General features: G+C 45.5%; 2 protein-coding genes across 11 annotated transcripts in view; one reads left to right on the top strand and one right to left on the bottom strand.

The window, feature by feature from the left end:
* Positions 1–10: 10 nt before the first annotated feature.
* LOC110497312 (integrator complex subunit 12) lies at positions 11–4,475 on the bottom strand. The gene is made up of 7 exons (XM_021573357.3): positions 4,122–4,475; positions 3,524–3,694; positions 2,845–3,003; positions 2,157–2,353; positions 1,788–1,947; positions 1,258–1,410; positions 11–936 (listed from the first exon to the last, which is right to left on the bottom strand). The coding sequence occupies exons 2-7, from the start codon at positions 3,680–3,682 to the stop codon at positions 316–318; spliced, it is 1,449 nt and encodes a 482-aa protein (XP_021429032.3). The 5' UTR covers positions 3,683–3,694; positions 4,122–4,475; the 3' UTR covers positions 11–315.
* Positions 4,444–24,147, top strand: part of LOC110497310 (glutathione S-transferase, C-terminal domain containing) — a 63,119-nt gene continuing 43,415 nt past the window's right edge. For 3 of the 10 annotated variants that reach the window (XR_016488797.1, XM_036954027.2, XM_036954031.2), the window contains exons 1-6: positions 4,461–4,533; positions 4,871–5,082; positions 5,247–5,474; positions 5,812–6,279; positions 8,131–8,397; positions 12,045–12,138. Coding sequence is in view for 7 of the 10 variants with exons in the window: in XM_036954027.2 (XP_036809922.2) it covers positions 4,527–4,533; positions 4,871–5,082; positions 5,247–5,474; positions 5,812–6,279; positions 8,131–8,397; positions 12,045–12,138 (1,276 nt within the window). In the remaining 3 variants the exon portion in view is untranslated. Of the gene's footprint in view, positions 4,668–4,838; positions 5,083–5,246; positions 5,475–5,811; positions 6,280–8,130; positions 8,398–9,185; positions 9,960–12,044; positions 12,139–24,147 lie in introns of those variants that run through there. The other 7 variants (XR_016488798.1, XM_036954028.2, XR_016488799.1 and 4 more) reach the window with 5 other exon arrangements.

The raw sequence follows: 24,147 nt of genomic DNA on the forward strand, positions 1-24,147 counted from the left end.
TTCTACTATGTCATAAAAAATAATACATTTTATTACATTTTGCCCCCCCCAAAAACAAACATGTTATTTCAATTTTCTGTGATGTGGCTGAGTTTGGACAGAACGAAGAGGCACATTATAGCCACTAACAGTCTCTCCAGCAGTATTTCATACATCAATGAAATTCAAGTATTCAATTGGATACGGTTACATCCACGTTACAGTTACTTCAATGCTCTGGCACTCACTCCCATTCATAACTTCCACCTCGAACATCTTACTTACACACTTCTCTCTCTCGTTCTCTTCCTTCCCTCACTACTCATCTCATTCCATTCATTTCTTCAGCTTCTTCTGAGCCGCTTTCTTCTTCACCATCTGCAGGCGTTTCATGGCGTTGAGCTGAGACTCTTGGGACGTGGGCGCCTTGCCACCCCCTGGCGCTTCAGCCGCAGCCTTCGACCCGTTACCGTTCCCATTCCCTGCTCCATTGCCCCCAGACCCTCCGCTGTTCCCTCCCAGGCTGGGCTGAGGCCCACTGGGGGAGGACCCAGGACTTGTCCCCTTCCCCTGGTTCTCCCCACTGGAGGACCGGTTTAGGGTCTGCTTCCCCAGGGTCAGAGGTGGAGGAGGCTTCAGAGGCACAGAGCTGGAGCCGTTTCCACCATCGCCATTATTTCCATTTCCTCCTCCGATTGCCATCTTGGAGCCACTGCCACCCAGTCCTCCGCCCGTCTTGGAGCTGGCCAGCCCGGAGAGTCCGGCAGGTTTCTGGCCAGGGGGGGTAGAGGTGGAGGAGGTCTTGCTACTTCCACTTGGCCCTGAGGAGCCAGGTTTGGTGCTGGCACCAGGGCCAGCGGTGGTCTTGGCCCCGAAGGCGGCCCACCCTGTGAGGCCGCTTCCCGACTGCAAGGAGCCGCTGCTACTGGAGGGGTTGGCAGATACTGCTGCAGACACCTAGGAGGGAAAGAAACAAGCGTTAGAGATGCAATAATCCTAAGCATATCAAAATAACTCTGATCCTTTCCTCCTAGTATAATGTCCAGGTATTACACACATGGTCAGTTTGCATGACAACATATAAACATTTAGTCTTTACATTCAACCTAAATGTCCGCCATCTTCGAAAAGGCTATTGCACTGTATGCCATGTAATGCCGTATAATGTCTGGGTATTAGACAGGTTGTATTAGACAAGGTATATCTCATTGAAAAATGTCATTTAACCTAAATATGCCTTGTAGTTCAAATATGCAGCTCTGGTGTTGTAATGCTTACCTTCACCTCAGTTCGTTTGAAGGCCTGAAAGGTGCTGGATGTGTCGGGTTTGACCTTGAGTTCCGGTTTCTTCACCAGAGGGTCCTTCACCACAGGGGCTGCTGACACAACGGCTGGTGTCGGCTTCTGTGAAGGCTTCTGGGTCTTCTGGGCCTGGCAGGAAAAACAACAACAGCATAAGAACCCATTCAACTGGAGTCTTTTTGGGAGTGTACAACATTACAGAACGTTCAGATAGAAATGTATTGTGTAGAAAATAGATGATTGTCTGTCAGTTAGAGTAAGGAATCGTTTCAGCTCTGTTAATTTCTATCTGCAACGTTCAGAAGGTCTCAACTCACTGAATTACACCCCTTGTTATAAGTATTGCTCACATGGTTTGCATCCAAAATGGCACTCTATTCCCTATATAGTGCACTACTTCTGACAAGCGCACATAGGGATTTGGTTAAAAGTAGTGCACTATGTAAGAAACATGGGTGCCATTTCAGACTCAGCCAGGATGACTTTGTCGTCTATCCATCTCTTACCATGCGTTTCATCTGCCGGGTGCAGCGGGCGCAGTACCACACCAGGCGCGGGTCGTTGACGTCCTTGTCCGTCACCTGGGGCTTGTGGCAGTCCTGGTGGTAGAGGTTGTGGCACTCCTGGCACTCCACTAGCTGGTTGCCCGACGTCACCGTCATCTGCCTGAGGTCATCAACATGAAACTTATTGATTGATTTTATTTCTCAATGAAAACACATTACACACAGTACATACAGTCATTGATCACTGAGAGTTAGACGTAGTGTTCACAGGCACCAAACGGGGAAACAGGACAAACAGGAAAAGACTACATGGACTTTTTTGTTTTCAGTTGCGACCCAGGTGGCATTCAAAAACATCCAGGTACCTACCTGCAAACCACACAGGCCAGCCCCATCTCCATGGCGAAGTCGTCAGCGTTGGTCTCCGCGTCGAAGTTGGAGAAGTCAGGCAGAGGTATGTCTTTGAAGGGCTGGACTGTGACGGGGGACGAGCGGTTCTCCTGCTGCTTGGGCTCCAGGCGAGGCTTCTTAGACGGCTCAGGTCCTTCACCTGGCTCTACCCTCACCTGGAAGACAAAGGGAAAGTGCAATAAAGGTGTTAGGAAGGTTATATAACAGTGTTATGAAGGTTTATAAAGTTGATATGTAGGTGGTATGTTCTATTTCAACCTCAACAAACACGGATTTCATACTAAAATGTTGACGTATGACCTTTACGTGACGGTTTACGTTCTGTGTCATCTCAACAAACTGAAGATATGTCACACTGAACAAATTACTCCAATTTTGTATCCAATGTATAACATTATGTATGTACAGTGGATAATTGTGCATGCATGTTTGGTTCTAGATTGTCTCAACAAAAGGAATGGAATTACTGGAATATGGATGAATGTCTTAAAATTCAATGTAATAACATTATGTATGACGAACGATTACACGTGGTTTTTGTGGTTTCCATGATTTGCAGTACTGGTTTGGTTCTGGAACTAACTAGCCTAGATCATGAATAAATCCCTATCCCCTACTCAGGCACAGCATCCATTCCATTTCGTACCTTGTCTGAAGGCCTCTTCTCCACCTCCTTTTTGCTCTTCTCTGAGCTGCTGGACTTGCTGCTGCTGCTGCTAGATGAAGAGGAGGAGCTACAGGAGGACTTAGAGTCCTGTTTATTTATGCTCATCTTGGACACGGACACCTTCGTCACCTCCACCTCCTGTTGATAGATACAAGGTCTACACTTGTTGTATTCGGCGCATGTGACAAATAAAGTTTGTTTTTTAAACACGAGGCTTCAGAGCTACTTCTCCAGGATACAAATGTTGGGAGTGACTGAAAGAACTAGAGACAAGCGGCAGCGAAGGGACGTCTGAAATGATAACGATTGACACAGGCAATGCAAGACACAGGGGCCTAGGCAAGGTTTCATATTTTACACCTCGATCATGTATGTCTATGGATTCCCTTTGGACTACTGTCAAAACCCCATATGATGACATCATAAGAATATAATCGCGCCAGCCTGTAAAATGATGACAACATCATGTTCTGAAGAGAGGTGAACGAATGCCATATAGTATAATAATAATATATGCCATTTAGCAGACCCTTTTATCCTAAGCCACATAGTCATGTGTGCATACATTTTTGTACGTCTGGGTGGTCCTGGGAATCGATCCTACAATCCTGTCTTTGCATGCACCATGTTCTACCAACTAAGCTACAATAGTCCATACCTTCAGTGATGAGCGGTAAGAGGAATCACTCCCTCTGCCTGATAGAGACTCATCCAGAAGAGCTCGGAGTTTATCCACAGAGTCTTTGTTCTTTGAGTGCAAGTATCCCAGTCCCTTTAGGAAGACAGGGTCCAACTCCAGACTCACTGATGCAGCCATGATCACACTGAACTGTAGATAGAAAGGATGTAGAATATGGCATATGCTTTGACTATAGGCCCGACCTGTTTTTGGCCTCATCCAGTTGATACATATAGTACTGGCTAATTGGTGATCTCACAGCTAGTGAGTAACTTTAGTGATATTGTTGGACGGCAAAGCTAGACAGAAAACATAACCAACTAGTTACTATTGACACAAAGGTCAACTGCTTCTACACTAACTTGCATGTACATAATGCTAGGTAAGAAATTCTGACTTGTACGTGACTGTCAGCTTCTGAAGGTGTCTAGCAAGGTGTCCAGTTGGCTATCTAGCTATACCAAGTAGCTAAGTTAACGTTAGCCTTGGTTGGGAAACCTGCTAGTTAGCTCAAGTAGCTACCTAGCTAGTAAGCTAGCAAAGGTTAGTTGAGATTCGTCATGTTTGATTACCTTACCTTACTCTCAAATATCTTTAACGTGTATTTCTCACACCAATGTGGTTATTATGACACGTAAGTATTCACAGTAACTTAACAAGTCGCATTTGAGCTACTGTAGCTGAAACGCCTTTATTTCCTAGCGGCATTCTTGTCCATCCACTAAATACATCCGAAGAAACAAGCAAGCTAATTTGTTGTACGGACCTCGACATTACCCGTAGCATATTTTGATTATCTAGACTGTATTCAAAATACGTCACTATAACTATATAGTGTATACATCATTTTGTAATACAATGTTTACATTTAATTTAAGTATGTATGTATCATTGATCAGGTCGGTCTGTATTAACTGTTACACGTGGAACTGACTTGAGGAAGTGACGTGCTTACTATAACAACGTGCACAGTGAGCTTCACATGAACTGTAAGTAGCTAATTTCAATGTATCATAGTTTGCTTGATTGTCAGAACCTAAGCAGAAACGAGGCGTGGGCTAACTATGTAGAGCACTAGCTAAATGTATACCTAGCTAGACAGCTACTACCTAGCTAACAGTAGGTAAGTTAACGTTGGATATGCAAGCATATGCTAGTCTTAGCTAGCAACTTTAGTCTAGCAGACTAAACTCTACTTCACGATATAGACATACATCTTGAGATGTATGGAGTTAACTTTAGTCAGCTAACTTTGGTCAGTTTGTTGCCACAGTACCATTTGTCGTGTTTACAGGTTTGATTGACACCAATATTCAACCTATTCAGTACCTCCTGTCACAATGACGCAGACAGACCCACATCAGGAGCAGCCAGAGTGTCTCTACCTGGAATTATCCTCCCAAAACGAGCAGCCCTCTGTTCCCCTACACACCTCCATCTCACTCTTTCTCCTGTCTTACTGCGAGTGCACATCATTCAAAGTCTTCCTCGTCTCTGCCAAGCCTGACACACAAAGCTCACAATCCTGGAAGTCACAGGTTTGTCATTGTCGATTTGCTTTGTGTTGTAGACAGTAATGACAGGCAACGAAGTTGGGAAAACTTTACTGAGCAGGTTTCAGTCAACTATTTAACACAATATAGTGAAGATGAATGAATACATGTCAACATCGATATGTGTAACAACAATATTGCTTCGACAGGTACCAACGTCTTTAGCTGTCTCGATGGTCCATGTCAAGGACTTGCCTGTGTTGGTGAGGGGCTGCCGTCTCCCCGCCGTACTGGATGAGACTGGGAGGTACTGCAGGGCCGGGCTGGCTGTGGTGCTCAGGCATATTATAGACAGGACCTGTGAGGCAGACCCCAGAAGGAAGGATGCAGCATCACTGCTAGGGTTCAAGAAGACCTGTCTGAAGGCCTGCGCTGAGGTAAGGGGCAACACTCAATTATTATGGTATGCATGCAGTGCCATTGGCAAAACTACGAATGATTCTGTTTGTGTATAGATGACATTAGTGTTTTTGTTTTTTTGTTTCTAGGCATAATTAAATTGTCACACATCAGTAGGAGCTTTCCCATTGGAAAACCAATTGAATCTTATATTCTTCCAGAGGGATTTTTTATGAGCTTGTGAATAATATGGGATAGACTTGTTTACTAGTTGTCTTGGACACACAGTACTGCTGTATAAAAATACAACTCTACATTACACCAATGCCACAAATATTAGTCAAAATGAATGCATGTTCCTCCTCTCCCTTATAGGTGAGCCAGTGGACCAGGCTGTGTGAGCTCAGTATCCCCTCAGCTGTGGAGGCCCACCTCCGGCAGCCCACTAACCCATCCCTGCACCTCCCCTCTGCCCTCCTCAACCTTGAAAAGACACTAGGCGAGCCCGTCAAGGTGCACAACGACGACAAGATCCGCCGGCAGAAGCTCCAGCAGCAGCAGAAGAACCACCAGAAGAAAATCTCTCAGGACCTCCAAGAGGACCAAGGGACAGACGTCACCCAGCCCCAGGATTCGCAGTCCGCCAACGGGCTAGAACTCCAAGCAGCCCTGGCCAAGCTCTATGTGGATAGTGGTGCAGTTCCGTCCACGACCATTAGGGAGAGCTCTGACATCAGGAAAGTGAAGACCACAGAGCTGCCGCAGCTGGAGCATGTGTTTGCCGAGGGGCTGTACTTCACTCTGACTGATGTGGTGTTGCTGCCTTGTATCCATCAATACCTGGTAAGGAAGGCCCTTGGAGGTTATCTGTTAGTTATATGTTTGAAGGGAAGTTAGTCTAGAACTCTTAGCCTGAGTCCTAGATATGTTTGTGCTGTCTTTCCAACTCCATTGCTGTCACTGGCAAAACGGCACAAACAGATCTGGGACTCAGGCTACAGAGTTCTTGCTTTATGCACTTGATTTATATTCCACGGACCAAGCCTCCCTTCTGCTGGTCACTAAATATGTAAACTACCAGCACTTCTCTTGCAATCGTGTTTCTTCAATCTTTATGCAACTTGCATTTCCCAGGCCTGTTTAGTCTCCATGCTAGTTTTAGACAAGTGGTAGCTCTGAGTGTGTGGCACATTTTATTTTAACAGTAGCATATTACCCTATTGTCCCCTGTCATCACCTGCTACCTCATTTGAGTACTTACACCTGTTGCCATGTCGACCGTATTATGAAGGCCTCTGAAATGATGCATGATGCCCTTCTACATTGAATGTCTCATCAGGTGGTACCTGTACACCCACAGAGGCTTTATACAGTGGAAACCAGGCAGAACAGTGCCTTCCTAAGAGAGAGTGTGTGTGTGTGTGTGTGTGTGTGTGTGTGTGTGTGTGTGTGTGTGTGTGTCAGTCAGCACAGATTCTATTCTCAAAGGTGGTCCACCTGGCTGTGGATGATGACAAATAGGTCTATTTTAAATGTAGTTGGTTGATATGCATTTCAATGAACCGGCTTTGAGATCATGCTTGGTTCGACGTGCTGATTTTAAAATGATGTCATTGTCAGAGCCTAATTTCGGATGTGAGAAATTAGGGTTGCGAGATTGGTGTTGAAAGGATGAGATTTGCTGCCAATCACTTACTGTAGTTCATCATCAAGTTAGTTTGTAAAATAAAGTTATTTTAATTTGCCCCTAGCTGAATTTTCCTGGGAACTTTTTAGTTATAGATTTCCCATATTTTGTTTAGTGTTTTGGTGGTTTGGGTTTTTATGAGATGCCACCACGGGGTGTTAGTTATCGATCTATTATGCCTTGGAGCCAAGCGGTCAACAGGGTCTCCTCTGCACACCTCTCTCCTCTTCCATCTCTCCTCCTGTTCTCATAGCTGTATAGCCTGGGATTGGAATGAAGTGAAGTTCTCACAATGAGGCTCTTAGGGGTCAGCTGTGCTCCAGTGGTTTCCAGTTTCACACTCAGCCTAGCATGTCTCCTCTCTTCTCCCACACAGCCACCGCCGTCTATCCACAGATCCACAGGACAGAGAGCCAGATAAAAGACCCTTGGCTTTATCTACTGTCACCTCTTTCTATGCTCTGTCTGTTTCCCTCTCACTCTCTCTCTCTTGGAAACACACACACACACATGTTATGTTCTTCTATCCTCGTGGGAACCTTCAATTAATTTCCATTCAAAATACTATTTTCCCCAACCCCTAAACCTTACCATAGCACTAACCCTAACTCTAACCACTAGCCCCTTATCCCTAACCGTAATTGTAACCCTAAACCTAACCCCTAAACTTAAAATAGCCTTTGTCCTCATGGGAATGTGGGAAATGTCCCCAAGAGGGAGACATTTTCTTGTTTTACTATCCTTGTGGGGATTTTAGGTCCCCACAAGGATAGAATAACTAACATACACACGTACACACACACACCCCTCTACGGCTGTCCATCTCTCTCTCCCAACCCTTGCCTTTCTTAGTGCTTGTCTCTCTCCTCCATCTCCAGAGGGGTGATGAGTGGAGGGGATCAGCCTGGTGGAACCTGGGCTCTTGGTTCAGTGCAGATGACACTTCTGATGAATCACTTAGCTGACTCAGGCCATTGTCTTCACTTTCCCCTCCTCCTCCCCCACAGAGCTCCCTCCAGAGCCACAACGCCAGCGCGCTATCCCAGCTGCCTCTCTTGCTGCGCTGGTACCTCCAGGTCCAGGAAGTCCCCGGGGTCCCCAGGGCGGCCCAGGCCTGTGGGATGGCCCTCTCCACCCGCAAGACCTTCACTATCGGCACCCCAACCATAGCCGAAACACAACAGTCCAGCCAAGCAAATCAGGAAAGCCTGGAGATGACGATGAAGGAGGTGCACTTCGTTGGAGGCCCCAGGCCCACGATGACTAAACTCAAAGTAATTGAATATTTTTTAAAAATCTTTCTCCCACTCCCTCTCGGTCTCTTTCCCCCCCTCTCTCTCTCTCTCTCTCAACTCTCCCCTCATGCCTTCCCACCATCTCTTTTTGGGAGGATTAGATGAGGCACATTGAAGGTTTCAGGAAAGCTGTCAGTGGTAAAAACTCACATGCTCTCTAGCAGCAGCGCCTTTCTCTCTCTTGAATGCCTCTAGGCACATCGCGCGCGCAAACCCACAGAACTGCCCCAATTTGGTACTCCCTCATCCCACTGCCTGTCCCTGAGCTGCAACGATAAAGGATTTATGCACTCCAATTGGTTGTAAAATTGTCCCGCTTCCTATAATTGAAGGCTTTCTCGCAGATTATTGCGGCCTTGCTGTTGCGTTCTGATACTTTAAAGGCTGGTTTGCAGTTGGTCTATCGATGTTTGTGGATTGTTGTCACTGTGACATAATGAACATTATATTTTCGTCCAACATCAAACATGACGTTGTCGTTATGAAAAATTATAAACACAAAACGACAGCCAGGCAACTCAAAGGTACTTTCTAAACAATGATTTGGTTCGTTGCGAGCTTGTTGGCTAAATAGCTAGCTGGCTAGCCAGTTACAAAAATGAACAGAGTAACGTTATAGCTGACGACGTCGGAAACTTACGATAGCTACTTTTTATTCATTGAGGAAATTGAACCCAACACAACATCATCATTACCTGCAAGGTAAAATTGCTTACGGTTGTGAGTGTGACGAAATAAAAGTAGGTCATTCTGTCTGTCAATTTTAGAACTCCTGCCACGTCTTGTCACAGATGGATTTGTTGCTGCCCAGTAACCAGGACAACGGACGTTGCGACAGTGGCAGAGACATGACCTGTTTTCATGTCTGTGTAACAAGGGAACCAACTGTCACAGAGACATTACCTGTTTTCATGTCTGTGCAACAAGGGAACCGACAGTCACAGAGACATGACCTGTTTTCATGTCTGTGTAACAAGGGAACCGACAGTCACAGAGACATGACCTGTTTTCATGTCTGTGCAACAAGGGAACCGACAGTCACAGAGACATGACCTGTTTTCATGTCTGTGCAACAAGGGAACCGACAGTCACAGAGACATGACCTGTTTTCATGTCTGTGCAACAAGGGAACCGACAGTCACAGAGACATGACCTGTTTTTATGTCTGTGCAACAAGGGAACCGACAGTCACAGAGACATTACCTGTTTTCATGTCTGTGCAACAAGGGAACCGACAGTCACAGAGACATGACCTGTTTTTATGTCTGTGCAACAAGGGAACCGACAGTCACAGAGACATTACCTGTTTTCATGTCTGTGCAACAAGGGAACCGACAGACACAGAGACATGACCTGTTTTCATGTCTGTGCAACAAGGGAACCGACAGTCGCAGAGACATGACCTGTTTTCATGTCTGTGTAACAAGGGAACCGACAGTCACAGAGACATGACCTGTTTTCATGTCTGTGCAACAAGGGAACCGACAGTCACAGCGATGGTCTACAGACATTCCACATTAAATCTCGTTTTGACCAGCTACACTTGTCGCATTCTAATTGTTTACAGACATGTCATTAGACCAAGTGTAAACCGCATTTTAATAGTGATTTGCTGTGTAATTGTTTGACAGGTAATCAAATTGAAGTCGTAATTTCCGTCCCATAGGCCACTTTTATATTTGCCACCACTTTACACTATAGTGCACATCTTTCACCTCAAACTTTGATTTGAATAAAAACACTGAATCCAATACAAAAATAATAACATTTTACAGCCAGACTGTCCTGCTTGTAGTAATTGCAAAAAAACACCACCACTGCTCAGTACACACCCGCTAGCATCATTACTCCACACTCTCAATATAGCCTACAGCCTCTCAGGGTGTAATTACTAGCACGGTTAGCACTAGGCTCCAAATGGCTGCCTGGAATACGTTATGGTGGAGCGGTTTCAGTGGGACACAAACCGACACAGCTGTCAAGTCAGGAAACTGCTTTCTCAGCTGGCTCAAACCTTCCTAACATTGAACACCCTCACTGTTCTCTGGCACGGCTGGTCCCAAGTATAAATCAAGAGATTTCTTGCTGGCCAACTACGGCAGGAAGTGCATCAGCCAATCGTAAATGTTGATAACAAGTTGCCCTCTTAGAATGTGATATTCAACCCTGGTCGATTACGGAGTAGGCACAGGTGCACACAGTTGGAACATGCACTGACATAGGAACATACACACACACATATACTGCCCACACACAAATACTGCCGTCCCTCTCCTGCCCAGACGGATTTCAGTGCTGGTTGGCTTTGTGCGTGTGTGCATGTGTTTGTGTGGTCGTCACCGGCAGGACTGGAGTGCAGCTGTTGTACGGTCTGAGGCCTTGGTGGAGCCAAGGGGCCTGTGTGTGTAGAGGCCAGTCCAGGGCACACAGAGAGAGAGAAAGACAGAAAGAGAGAGGGCTAGGCTCCAACAGGGTGACGTACTATCCCTGACTGCGGCTTACCAAAGCCAGCACTACATCTCATCTGTCCACCACACAAACAATCTGAATCACCTCCTACTGTCAAGCTGAGAATATAATTGTATAGAGCTGCTTCACCTTGTCTTCCCAGTTCACTCACACACACTGTAGTGAGGGAGAAGATTGACACGCCCAGTGATGTCTGTCAGTTCTAGAGCCTCTTTCCCCCAGCTCTCTGTGTGTGTACCAGGCTTCCAAAGGCTTCTTGCCAGGTGCACTGAGAAATAAGAGTGACAGTTTCCAAATGTATCTCTGCAGTATGTACCTGCTGTCTCCTACGCTGTAGTGCACCAGCTTGGAACTGGTTCAAGAGGCCATTTTATTTTTGTTACCCAACAATGACACAAAACAGGCAGCCTCTTCAAGGTCATTTTTATAGTTTGTGATTTTCCCTCTGAATGACTGCCTCAGGCATACAGCAAATGCCCTTGTTTTCATACTTATTTATTTCCATGAAGTCCATTATTTTAATGGAAAAATATATGAGGAAAAAATCACAATAAAAAAACTGCCATGGAAGGTTAGCTCAAAGCTTTTGATTTCGATGAAGGATGTCCTTGGTGATTTAATATGGCGTTTAGAAAACTGCCATTTTTTATGCCTGAAGAAAGAGGGCATTGTTTTGTACCAATGAAAGATACAAGGCAGTTCTGTATGACACTACTTCTAATATCTTGCTAACTTTTGACGAGGAATGTTCTTTGTGAACTAAGCTTTCATAACGCTTTCATCCAGTATCCAAAGGCCAGTGTTCAAAGCTGCAGTGTTTGTCCCCATCCGTATCTCTTTACCTGTAATATATATCTCTTTAGTTCTGAAGAACACCTCCATCCCCCTATGAGCCGAGTAACAAGGCCAACTTAAGAGACAGCGTGTTTCTCTACAGGGAGAGAACGAGAGAGAGAAAGGATTGGAAAGAAAAAGCGGTCTTTGCCCTCAGGTGGTTCTTCAGATTGGAACAGGGTTAACGGCGGTCAGGGTGGAGGAGTGCTCCCTACTCTCTGTAAACCACTTCATTACTGCTGGTTGAGACCGGAAAGACCCTGTAGGCTCTGAGAGAGAAGTTTCTATGGTAACCTTGATGGTGTGTGTGGGTGTTCCCGCAGGAGAGCGGTATTGAGGCAGTCTTCTCACCTCATCCTTGCCCCTCCTGGACCCTCCCCTGGGACAGCTTACCGGAGGCCGTCAACCCAACTGAAGGTACTACTTTCATCCCTCTCTCCTCTCCATCCCTCTCCCCTCTTCCCTCTCTCCTTTCCTGTCTCCCTTCATTCATCCATCTCTCCTCTCCATCCCTCTCCCCTCTTCCCTCTCTCCTTTCCTGTCTCCCTTCGTTCATCCATCTCTCCATCCTGTTCTCCTTCCCTTTCCTCATCCAATCACCCTTACTGAGCCAGAAAGCCATATCAAACACCATTGATATGTGCGGGAGCATCCCGGTACACGCTGCATAAATGTTTGCATAAAACATCACTACTGCTTTGGCTTGGTGAGTTCCATCAACGAGTCGCCCCCTTTCAAACAAAAACACACACAATCAGTGGAAGTGTCTGTGACCGGCTGAGCCTTTCGAGACGTAATGCGTTCTCCAAGGAGCCCACCCTAATGAATTCTGAAGCGGTGCCTTGCTGTGATGTATTCTCTCAGTGTGGTTGGGGCTAAGTGAGACAGGCCTGTCACCGGGACAGGGACACACTCCTCGGACCGTAGAGCCGTCGTCGGGAACACAGTGGCGGCTCTGTTGCCGTGGCAGCCGTGTCTGACGGACGGGCGGTGGAAGCAGGGTTGATTGCAGTCCCAGGTGTCGCGAGTCAAGCGGAGAAATTAGTCTCTCCTTGGAGGTGGAGGGGGCGAGCGAGCGAGCACTTTCCTTATTAGTGTGTTTACTATACCCTGAGAAGGCTAATAAATGAGGTGTGTGTGTGTGTGCCTGAATGAGGATGATAGATGCTGGTGTTATTCTAGTGCAGCGTGAAGGTGTTCTATTACACGTGTGTGTGTGTGTGTGTGTGTGTGTGTGTGTGTACATGTGTGTCATGCTTACGGCTCATCTTAACGTGCGTTAAAGCAGCTGGAGTACATCAAGGTCTTTATAGAGGAATGTGTATGTACAGATAGCAAGAACACACACACACAGCAGTGGGTTCAGTTCAGTGGGTAATAGAGTGAGGAAATGCATCCCACCTTACACTGAACTAATTTCAATACACTACAGTGGCATCATGTCCTTTATTTGTGTAAAGGAGAGAAGACGAAGGAGCATCTTCAAACTATTGAGATTTCCCAAACTGTTGTCTGTGATAAAAATGGCAGGATTGTTCTCTCAGGTTGTTCCTATGCTTTCTGTCTAACTGAATCTTGGATTTCAAACAAGGATGTTGTGTGGGTGTGAAGGTTCATGTTGTTGTGGTCAGTGTTGTCTGTTATAAGAATTTTCCTTCCTTTTTCGTTGTGTCTGTGTGGTTCCGGCCAGTGGGCGGATACGGGAGGTATTCCAACAACCGTCCTCCGGTTTCTTTCCAATGAATTCAGCAGACAGTATCGAGAACAGAACATGTTCTCATTCAGAAGTAGTTTAACACAGACACTTGAACTTGAAATCAACCGGCTCGGGATGATTGAGCTATTTTAGTTACCTCCAACCTCTCACATAACTGTCCAGACATTGGCAATATTCCACTTGTCATTCCCTTTCCAGTCATGCATTCCTTATCACCCCGACATGCTATCTCTTTATATACACTCCAGTCCAGACATTTGCTAAATTGACACTCAAGCATACCCACATTCTCTCTCTCGGTGTGTCTCTCTCTCTCTCTCTCTCTCGGTGTGTGTGTGTCTCTCTCTCTATCTCTCGGTGCGTGTGTGTTTCTCTCTCTCGGTGTGTGTGTGTCTCTCTCTCTCTCTCGGTGTGTCTCTCTCTCTGTCTTGCTCTCTTTCTCTGCTCCTATACACTGCTAAACAGAGCTGAGTAGTGTGGGCAGTGTGACCGTTGTGAGTGGGTGAATCATAGAGAAACTTGATGTTGTTGGGTACTCTAGTTGATGAACAGAGGCTCTAAAGAGAGCCGTGTGACTGCTGCTGCTGGCTGTAGTGGAGGTAGGTTCCCTCTGTGTTCCTGAGTCAGAGTGGAGATGAGACAGACCATTTGTCAGGGACCTGTAGTGACTGGGCCTTCAACGCCTATCAGCGCCTCACCCAACACACCCATTCTTCTACCACCACCTCACAAGGAGACAGCAGAAAAATTAGCAGGGAGGTGCCGTCACTGCAGCCATGCATCAAATCAAATGTTATTGGTCACATACACATATTTAGCAGGGTGTAGTGAAATGCTTGTGTTCCTAGCTCCAACAGTGCAATAGTATCTAACAATATACACACAACTAAAATAATGGAATTAAGAAATATATAAATATTAGGACGAGCAATGTCGGAGTGGCATAGACTAGAATTAAGCAATAAGGCCCGAGGGGGTGTGGTATATGATCAATATACTACGGTATACTGGCCATATACCACAAGCCCCCGAGGTGCCTTATTGCTATTATAAACTGGTTACCAAATGTTTTGTCGTACCTGTGGTATACTGTCTGATATACCATGCCAACAGCCAATCAGCATTCGGGGCTTGAACCACCCATTTTCTAATACAGTATATACATATGAAATGAGTAAAGCATTATGTAAACATTATTGAAGTGGCCAGTGATTCTATGTATATAGGGTGGTAGCCGGCTTGTGATTGCTATTCAACAGTCTGATGGCCTTGAAATAGAAGCTGTTTTTCAGTCTCTCGGTCCCAGCTTTGATGCACCTGCACTGACCTCACTTTCTGGATGATAGAGGGGTGAACAGGCCGTGGCTCGGGTGGTTGATGTCCTTGATGATCTTTTTGGCTTTCCTGTGACATCGGGTGCTGTAGGTGTCCTGGAGGGCAGGCAGTGTGCCCCCGGTGATGCATTGGGCAGACCGCACCACCCACTCCACGCACTCTGGAGAGCCCTGCAGTTGCGGGCGGTGCAGTTGCTGTACCAGGCGGTGTCACAGCCCGACAGGATGCTCTCAATTGTGCATCTGTAAAAGTTTGAGGGCCTTAGGTGCTGTTGCGCCTTCTTCACCACTGTCTGTGTGGGTGGAGGGCGGCCCATCGGGAAGTCCAGGACCCAGTTGCACAGAGCGGGGTTCAGACCCCAGGGCCCCGAGCTTAATGAGGAGCTTGGAGGGTGTTGAAGGCTGAGCTATACTCAATGAACAGCATTCTTACATTGGCATTCCTCGTGTCCAGATATGGATCTATTGGGGCGTTAAGCAAATTAAAGTGGGTCTAGGGTGTCAGGTAATGTAAAGGTGATATGATACTTAACTAGCCTCCCAAAGCATTTCATGATGACAGAAGTGAGTGCTATGGGTCAATAGTCATTTAGTTCAGTTACCTTCACTTTCTTGGGTACAGGAACAATGGTGGACATCTTGAAGCAAGTGGGGACAGCAGATTGGGATAGGGAGAGATTGAATATGTCCGTAAACATTCCAGCCAGCTGGTCTGCGCATGCTCCGAGGACGCGGCTAGGGATGCTGTCTGGGCCGGGGGAACAGAGGTGCCGTGCCTGCAGCCACGCATGGAGGAGGTGCCGTGCCTGCAGCCACGCATGGAGGAACGGAGGAGGAGGCAGGGGAGGGAGAGAGATGGATGGATGGATGGAGGGAGAGAGGCACATAGCTGTCATGCCTATAACATTATTCTCATTGCGAGCTCTTTTGGTACAAGGAGTTAATGTTAGGATCATTGTTGCTGAAGTCTTGTCGGGCGAAGGTGTAAGCTTAGTGAAGGTGTAAGTGAAGGCCAAGGTGTTGTCGGGACGGGGGTGTAGGCTTAGTGAAGGTGTTAGTGGAGGCCAAGGTGTTGTCGGGACGGGGGTGTAGGCTTAGTGAAGGTGTTAGTGAAGGCCAAGGTGTTGTCGGGGCGGGGGTGTAGGCTTAGTGAAGGTGTTAGTGGAGGCCAAGGTGTTGTCGGGGCGGGGGTGTAGGCTTAGTGAAGGTGTAAGTGGAGGCCAAGGTGTTGTCGGGGCGGGGGTGTTGGCTTAGTGAAGGTGTTAGTGAAGGCCAATGTGTTGTTGGGGTGGGGGTGTAGGCTTAATTAAGGTGTAAGTGGAGGCCAAGGTGTTGTTGGGGTGGGGGTGTCGGCTTAGTGAAGGTGTTAGTGGAGTCCAAGGTGTTGTCGGGGCAGGGGTGTTGGCTTAGTGAAGGTGTAAGTGGAGGTACCTATGTTAAATGTGGTGCGGTTGCTTTGACAACAGCACGAACCTCCCTCTGTGCGCACACTGCGACTTGAAGGAAGATTTGAACTCATTTAACCACAAAAGTTTTCACCATCATTGTAAAGCCCCAGTTATTTTGTTGCTTGTGACAGTCATTTCTGAAGATTATTATTGTCCCCCACAGCTGCATCATTCATTGGGGATGACATGTTTACTGTTGCCTTGTTTGGTTCATGTTCACTGAAGCTGGAGACTCATATCTCTCTCTCTAACTTTAAGCACCAGCTGTCAGAGTAGCTCTCAGATCACTGCACCTGTAAATAGCCCATCCAACTACCTCATCCCCATACTGTTATTTATTTTTTATGCTCCTTTGCAAACCATTATCTCTACTTGCACATTCATCTTCTGCACATATATCACTCCAGTGTTTAATTGCTAAATTGTAATTATTTCGCCACTATGGCCTATTTATTGCCTTACCTCCCTTATCCTATCTCATTTGCACACACTGTATATAGACTTTTTATTTTTCTATTGTGTTATTGACTGTATGTTTGTTTATCCCATGTGTACCTCTGTGTTTTTGTTTGTGTCACACTGCTTTGCTTTCTTGGCCAGGTCACAGTTGTAAATGAGAACTTGTTCTCAACTTGCCTACCTGGTTAAATAAAGGTGAAATAAAAAGCCGCCCGGCCTGCCACAATGAGTCCCTAGAGCGCGCTGAGCCAAACGACGCTGGGCCAATTGTGCGCCGCCCTATAGGACTCCCGGTCATAGCCGTTTGTGACACATTGAACCCGGGTCTGTAGTGACACCGCAAGCACTTTAATGCAGTGCCTTAGACTGCTGCGTCACTCGGGAGGCCCAAAAAACTTCATTTTTAAATAAAACTGTTCCCTGTTACTTTATTTGAATATGGTGAAACTATTCCCTGTTCCTTTATTTGAATATGGTGAAACTATTCCTTTTTAAATAAAACTGTTCCCTGTTACTTTATTTGAATATGGTGAAACTATTCCCTGTTCCTTTATTTGAATATGGTGAAACTATTCCCTGTTCCTTTATTTGAATATGGTGAAACTATTCCTTTTTAAATACAACTATTCCCTGTTACTTTATTTGAATATGGTGAAACTATTCCTTTTTAAATACAACTATTCCCTGTTACTTTATTTGAATATGGTGAAACTATTCCTTTTTAAATACAACTATTCCCTGTTACTTTATTTGAATATGGTGAAACTATTCCTTTTGAAATACAACTATTCCCTGTTACTTTATTTGGCACCTAATATAACCACTGTATTTAATTGAACCTCTTGAAAGGGGAAAACATGTTTTTTTATTAAGTTTAACATGTGCTCTTAATGACAGAATGTTACAATGAGGTGACACACTACTAGAGGTCGACCGGTTAATCGGCCTGGCCGATTTCAAGTTTTCACAACAATCGGTAATCGTCCTTTTTGGACGCCGATTATGGCCGATTACATTGCTATCCACGAGGAGACTGCGTGGCAGGCTGACCACCTGTTACGGGAGTGCTACATCAAAAATAACCTTGTGGCTGCAAGGGGCCAAGGTAAGGAGCTAGCTAGCATTAAACTTATCTCATAAAAAACAATCAATCTTCACAATCACTAGTTAACTACACACGGTTGATGATATTACTAGGTTAACTAAATCAAATCAAAGTTTATTTGTCACGTCCGCCCGAATACAACAGGTGTAGTAGACCTTACAGTGAAATACTTACTTACAGGCTCTAACCAATAGTGCAAAAAAGGTGATAGGTGGACAATAAGTAAAGAAATAAAACAACAGTAAAAAGACAGGCTATATACAGTAGCGAGGCTATAAAAGTAGCGAGGCTACATACAGACACTAGCTTGTCTTGCGTTGCATATAATCAAAGTGGTGCCTGTTAATTTACCATCGAATCACAGCCCACTTCAACTCTGCCAAATGGGTGATGATTTAACAAAAGCACATTCGTGAAAAAAAGCACAATCGTTGCACATATGTACCTAGCCATGAACATCAATGCCTTCTTTCAATACACAGAAGTATATATTTTTAAACCTGCATATTAGCAGGCAATATTAACTAGGCAATTTGTGTCACTTCTCTTGCGTTCAGTGCAAGCAGAGTCAGGGTATATGCAGCAGTTTGGGGCGGCTGTCTCATTGCAAACTGTGTGAAGACCGTTTCTTCCTAACAAAGACCGTAATTAAGTTGCCAGAATGTTACATAATTATGACATGACGTTAAAGGCTGTGCAATGTCACAGCAATATTTAGACTTAGGTTTGCCAACCTTTCGATAAAATACAGAACGTTTCCATATTTCACCGAAATAATAAAAGTTTTGCTTTCGAAATGATAGTTTCCGGATTTGACCACATTAATGACCAAAGGCTCGTATTTCTGTGTGTTTATTATAATTAATTATATGATTTGATAGAGCAGTCTGACTGAGCGGTGGTAGGCAGCAGCAGGCTCGTAAGCATTCATTCAAACAGCACTTTAATGCGTTTACGAGCAGTTCTTAGCAATGCTTGATGCACAGTGCTGTTTGACTTCAAGCCTATCAACTCCCGAGATTAGGCTGGCAATACTAAAGTGCCTATTAGAACATCCAATAGTCAAAGGTATATGAAATACAAATGGTGTAGAGAAAAATAGTTGACGTGCCATAATTCCTATAATAACTACAACCTAAAACTTCTTAACTGGGAATATTGAAGACTCATGTTAAAAGGAACCACCAGCTTTCATATGTTCTCATGTTCTGAGCAAGGAACTTCAAAGTTAGCTTTTTTACATGACACATATTGCGCTTTTACTTTCTTCTCCAACACTGTTTTTTTGCATTATTTAAACCAAATTGAACATGTTTCATTATTTATTTGAGACTAAATTGTTTTTATTTCTGTATTAAGTTAAAATAAGTGTTCATTGTTCATTCAGTATTGTTGCAATTGTCATTATTACAAATAAATGCAGCAAAAAAAGAAACATCCTCTCACTGTCAACTGCATTTATTATCAGCAAACTTAACGTGTAAATATTTGTATGACCATAAGATTCAACAACTGAGACATAAACTGAACAAGTTCCACAGACATGTGACTAACATATCAAATAATGTGTCCTTGAACAAAGGGGGAGGGTCAAAAGTAACAGTCAGTATCTGGTGTGGCCACCAGCTGCATTAAGTACTGCAGTGCATCTCCTCCTCATGGACTGCACCAGATTAGCCAGTTCTTGCTTTGAGATGTTACCCCACTTTTCCACCAAGACACCTGCAAGTTTCCGGACCTTTCTGGGTGGAATGGCCCTAGCCCCCACCCTCCGATCCAACAGGTCCCAGACGTGCTCAATGGGATTGAGATCCGGACTCTTCGCTTGCTATGACAGAACACTGACGTTCATGTCTTGCAGGAAATCACTCACAGAACGAGCAGTATGGCTGGTGGCATTGTCATGCTGGAGGGTCATGTTAGGATGAGCCTGCAGGAAGGTTACCACATGAGGGAGGAGGGTCTTCCCTGTAACGCACAGTGTTGAGATTGCCTGCGACGACAGCAAGCTCAGTCTGATGATGCTGTGACACACCGCTCTAGACCATGACGGACCCTCCACCTCCAAATCGATCCCCCTCCAGAGTACAGGCCTCGGAGTAACGCTCATTCCTTCGACGATAAACGCGAATCCGACCATTACCCCTGGTGAGACAAAACCACGACTCGTCAGTGAAGAGCACTTTTTGCCAGTCCTGTGTGGTCCAGCGACCGTTGTTGTCTGGTGAGGACCTGCCTTACAACAAGGCCTACAAGCACTCAGTCCAGCCTCTCTCAGCCTATTGCGGACAGTCTGAGCACCGATGGAGGGATTGTGCGTTGCTGGTGTAACTCAGGCAGTTGTTGTTGTCATCCTGTACCTGTCCCGCAGGTGTGATGTTTGGATCCTGTGCAGGTGTTGTTACACGTGGTCTGCCACTGTGAGGATGATCAGCTGTCCATCCTGTACTTGTCCCGCAGGTGTGATGTTTGGATCCTGTGCAGGTGTTGTTACACGTGGTCTGCCACTGTGAGGATGATCAGCTGTCCATCCTGTACTTGTCCCGCAGGTGTGATGTTTGGATCCTGTGCAGGTGTTGTTACACGTGGTCTGCCACTGTGAGGATGATCAGCTGTCCGTCCTGTCTCCCTGTAGCGCTGTCTTAGACGTCTCACAGTACGGAAATGGCAATTTATTGTCCTGGCCACATCTGCAGTACTCATGCCTCCTTGCAGCATGCCTAAGACACGTTCACACAGATGAGCAGGGGCACTGGGCATCTTTCTTTTGGTGTTTTTCAGAGTCAGTAGAAAGGCCTCTTTAGTGTTTTAAGTTTTCATAACTGTGACCTTAATTACCTACCGTCTGTAAGCTGTTAGTGTCTTAACGACCGTTCCATAGGTGCATGTTCATGAATTGTTTATGGGTCATTGAACAAGCATGGGAAACAGTGTTTAAACCCTTTACATTGAATATCTTTGAAGTTATTTGGATTTTTACGAATGATCTTTGAAAGGCCGGTTCCTGAAAAAGGGACGTTTTTTTTGCTGAGTTTATATACATAAATCGGTCGATTTAATCAGTATTGGCTTTTTTTGGTCCTCCAATAATCGGTATCAGCATTGAAAAATCATAATCGGTCGACCTCTACACACAGTTTTTAGCCCATCGGTTATATATAAACAGTACCACGTCTCTAACAGCTGGACCTGAGATGAGATTTTCCACCAAAATGTTTAATCTCAGCAAAATTTCCTTCCACCCACGCAAAGAAAAACATCCTCTGTTTTGTCATTTGAGCTCCAGAACAGTAGACTTGTCTTAGCCCACACTTTCACATCTAGTCTAGTACATACTGAGAGAATTTGTGAAGAACCCGATGAGTATTTTCACATCTGGGATGCACACCCAATACACTTGTGATATGAGCTACCAAGCTAGTCATACGGCATGGCTATTAGGACCTCCTGTGATGTGTGTTGCAGGGAGACATATCAAAGGCAATGTATTGGTATAGACCCGGCCAGAAATGAACTCTTGATTGCTGCTACGGTTGGATGCTTGTTATGGATTTTCCAAGGGAATATCTATCATATTCATCTCTGTTTTGATCATAAAACCTATACAGCATAAACAGGTAGGAGTTAGGAGTTAGTGTAGTCTAGGTAGTCACATATGGGCGTTCTCTGAAGGAAGACTAACAGTTGATATAGAATGAATACGTTTCTTTGAAAAGCCCATATTTAGAATGGGCTGAGATGCTGTCAGTTTGACGGAGATGTTAGCAGCAATCACCAACAGACTGTGTGTGTAGATTATATCCCTTCTGGATATACTGTATTATCGCTTGTTTTCACAGACATTTTCCACCACCATTAAAACTTGCCCAGTGCACATTAAGATAGGAATGTACAATTCTCAGCCAATCTTTGTGATGGGTAGTCTCTCTCACACACACACACTCTTCTGTACATTATGCTGTTATACAGTTGGTCTAAGGCTCAACTTTCCTGAGAGTAGAGGAGTCTGTCTGATCATCACTTGTCAGAGAGCTGTCCGTCAGAGGGCCCCTGGGGTGAAGTCTGTTACTGGGAGACGTGTTGTTGGGAACATAGAATGACTCCCCTGTCAGAAGGTGTGTGGGCCTGCACGTGTGTGTATTATTCTACCCGTGTGTGAGTGTGTTGAGTTTGTGTGTGTGCATCGATGTGTGGTGTGCGCTCATATATATTTCTGTCTGTCTCTGGGTGTGCGGTGGATGGGATGTGGGGGTTCTTTCTGGGTGTGAGTGACAAGGGAGCAGGGAGAGAGAGAGGGAGGTAGAGGAGGATCTACGAGGCAGATACTTGTCAAAAGGTGCTCGTCCCCAGGCGTCTCCTGCCAAACCAGTCTCAGGGGTAAATGGGAAAAGGTCCATTTTGTTACCCATATTCAATGAATTAAACTCATTCTAAGCCTTTAAATGGGCTATTTAAAGATCCCAATACAATACAACAAGCACCTAGCAACAAGAGGCTCCAATGTTTTAAACGCCCAACTAGGTGGATAATTGGCATTTTATTTCTGGGATTGCAGTTGAAACACAACCGGTTCCCTTGAGGTGGATTTCAGGGGCAGTTGAAACACAACCGGTTCCCTTGAGGTGGATTTCAGGGGCAGTTGAAACACAACCGGTTCCCTTGAGGTGGATTTCAGGGGCAGTTGAACCACAACCGGTTCCCTTGAGGTGGATTTCAGGGGCAGTTGAAACACAACCGGTTCCCTTGAGGTGGATTTCAGGGGCAGTTGAACCACAACCGGTTCCCTTGAGGTGGATTTCAGGGGCAGTTCAAACACAACCGGTTCCCTTGAGGTGGATTTCAGGGGCAGTTCAAACACAACCGGTTCCCTTGAGGTGGATTTCAGGGGCAGTTCAAACACAACCGGTTCCCTTGAGGTGGATTTCAGGGGCAGTACAAACACAACCGGTTCCCTTGAGGTGGATTTCAGGGGCAGTTCAAACACAACCGGTTCCCTTGAGGTGGATTTCAGGGGCATTTCAACCGAATTTCACTGTTTGTTGAAACCGTTTGAGGTTTGAGTCGACGGCTACATTTGAACGCAGCACCACGGGTTGTGTGCGTTTGGAATCATCGTCTGCTCCCCGCGAATGTCATATCATGAATATTCATCCTCTTTCCGATTCCCAGTTTTGTTTTGCTCAATAAGCACTTGTTCTTCACAGTGATGTAGGGGAAAACTGCCTGGAGCTCCCCTAAGCGTTCAGAGGGTTTAGGTTACTCTGTTCTCACTAGTCTAGACTCATGATTAATTAATTACTTCCAATTGTCGCATGTTGAGATTGTGAGCTTTGGGGTATACGGAGACACTCTCCCCTAGAAAGTAAGCCAGCTGAAATAAGCAATAATGGTTTTGCCTAATGTCTTTAAAGTGATCATAGAAACGGCATTTGTAAGAGAGAAATGTTGAAAGAAAACTATTTGACTAAATAGTCAGCACCCTAAAGTGGTTACAGGTTATGCCTCAGTCCTTTTTGTTGTGATTTAGAAGTGGCATCTGTAATCTGAAGCATCATAAGCCTTAGGCCAGAAGCAATGTAATTGTAGATCACTTTCATTTGAAAGAAAACTACGGTATGTCTCGCATAGACCATGAAGATAATTAGAATTGTGTGTCAGAATGTGTGAATAAATGCTGTTATTCTGCTCCTTAGGTCACACAGAAAGGTGCTGCCCTCTCCTCATACCAAGTCCTCTCTCCTCATACCAAGACCTCTCTCTCCTCATACCAAGACCTCTCTCTCCTCCTACCAAGACCTCTCTCTCCTCTCTCTCCTCATACCAAGACCTCTCTCTCCTCATACCAAGACCTCTCTCTCCTCATACCAAGACCTCTCTCTCCTCATACCAAGACCTCTCTCTCCTCATACCAAGACCTCTCTCTCCTCATACCAAGACCTCTCTCTCCTCTCTCCCCTTATGCCAAGACCTCTCTCTCCCCTTATGCCAATACCTCTCTCTCTCTCTCTCTCTCCTTATGCCAAGACCGCTCTCTCTCTCCTTATGCCAAGACTGCTCTCTCTCTCCTTATGCCAAGACCGCTCTCTCTCTCCTTATGCCAAGACCGCTCTCTCTCTCCTTATACCAAGACCTCTCTCTCTCTCCTTATGCCAAGACCTCTCTCTCTCTCTCTCCTTATGCCAAGACCTCTCTCTCTCTCTCTCCTTATGCCAAGACCGCTCTCTCTCTCCTTACGCCAAGACCTCTCTCTCTCCTTATGCCAAGACCTCTCTCTCCTTATGCCAAGACCTCTCTCTCTCTCTCCTTATGCCAAGACCTCTCTCTCTCTCTCTCCTTATACCAAGACCTCTCTCTCTCTCTCCT

Source organism: Oncorhynchus mykiss, chromosome 19 (assembly GCF_057628025.1).
Source record: "Oncorhynchus mykiss isolate SJ-2025 chromosome 19, ASM5762802v1, whole genome shotgun sequence".
NCBI classification, from domain to species: Eukaryota; Metazoa; Chordata; class Actinopteri; order Salmoniformes; family Salmonidae; genus Oncorhynchus; species Oncorhynchus mykiss.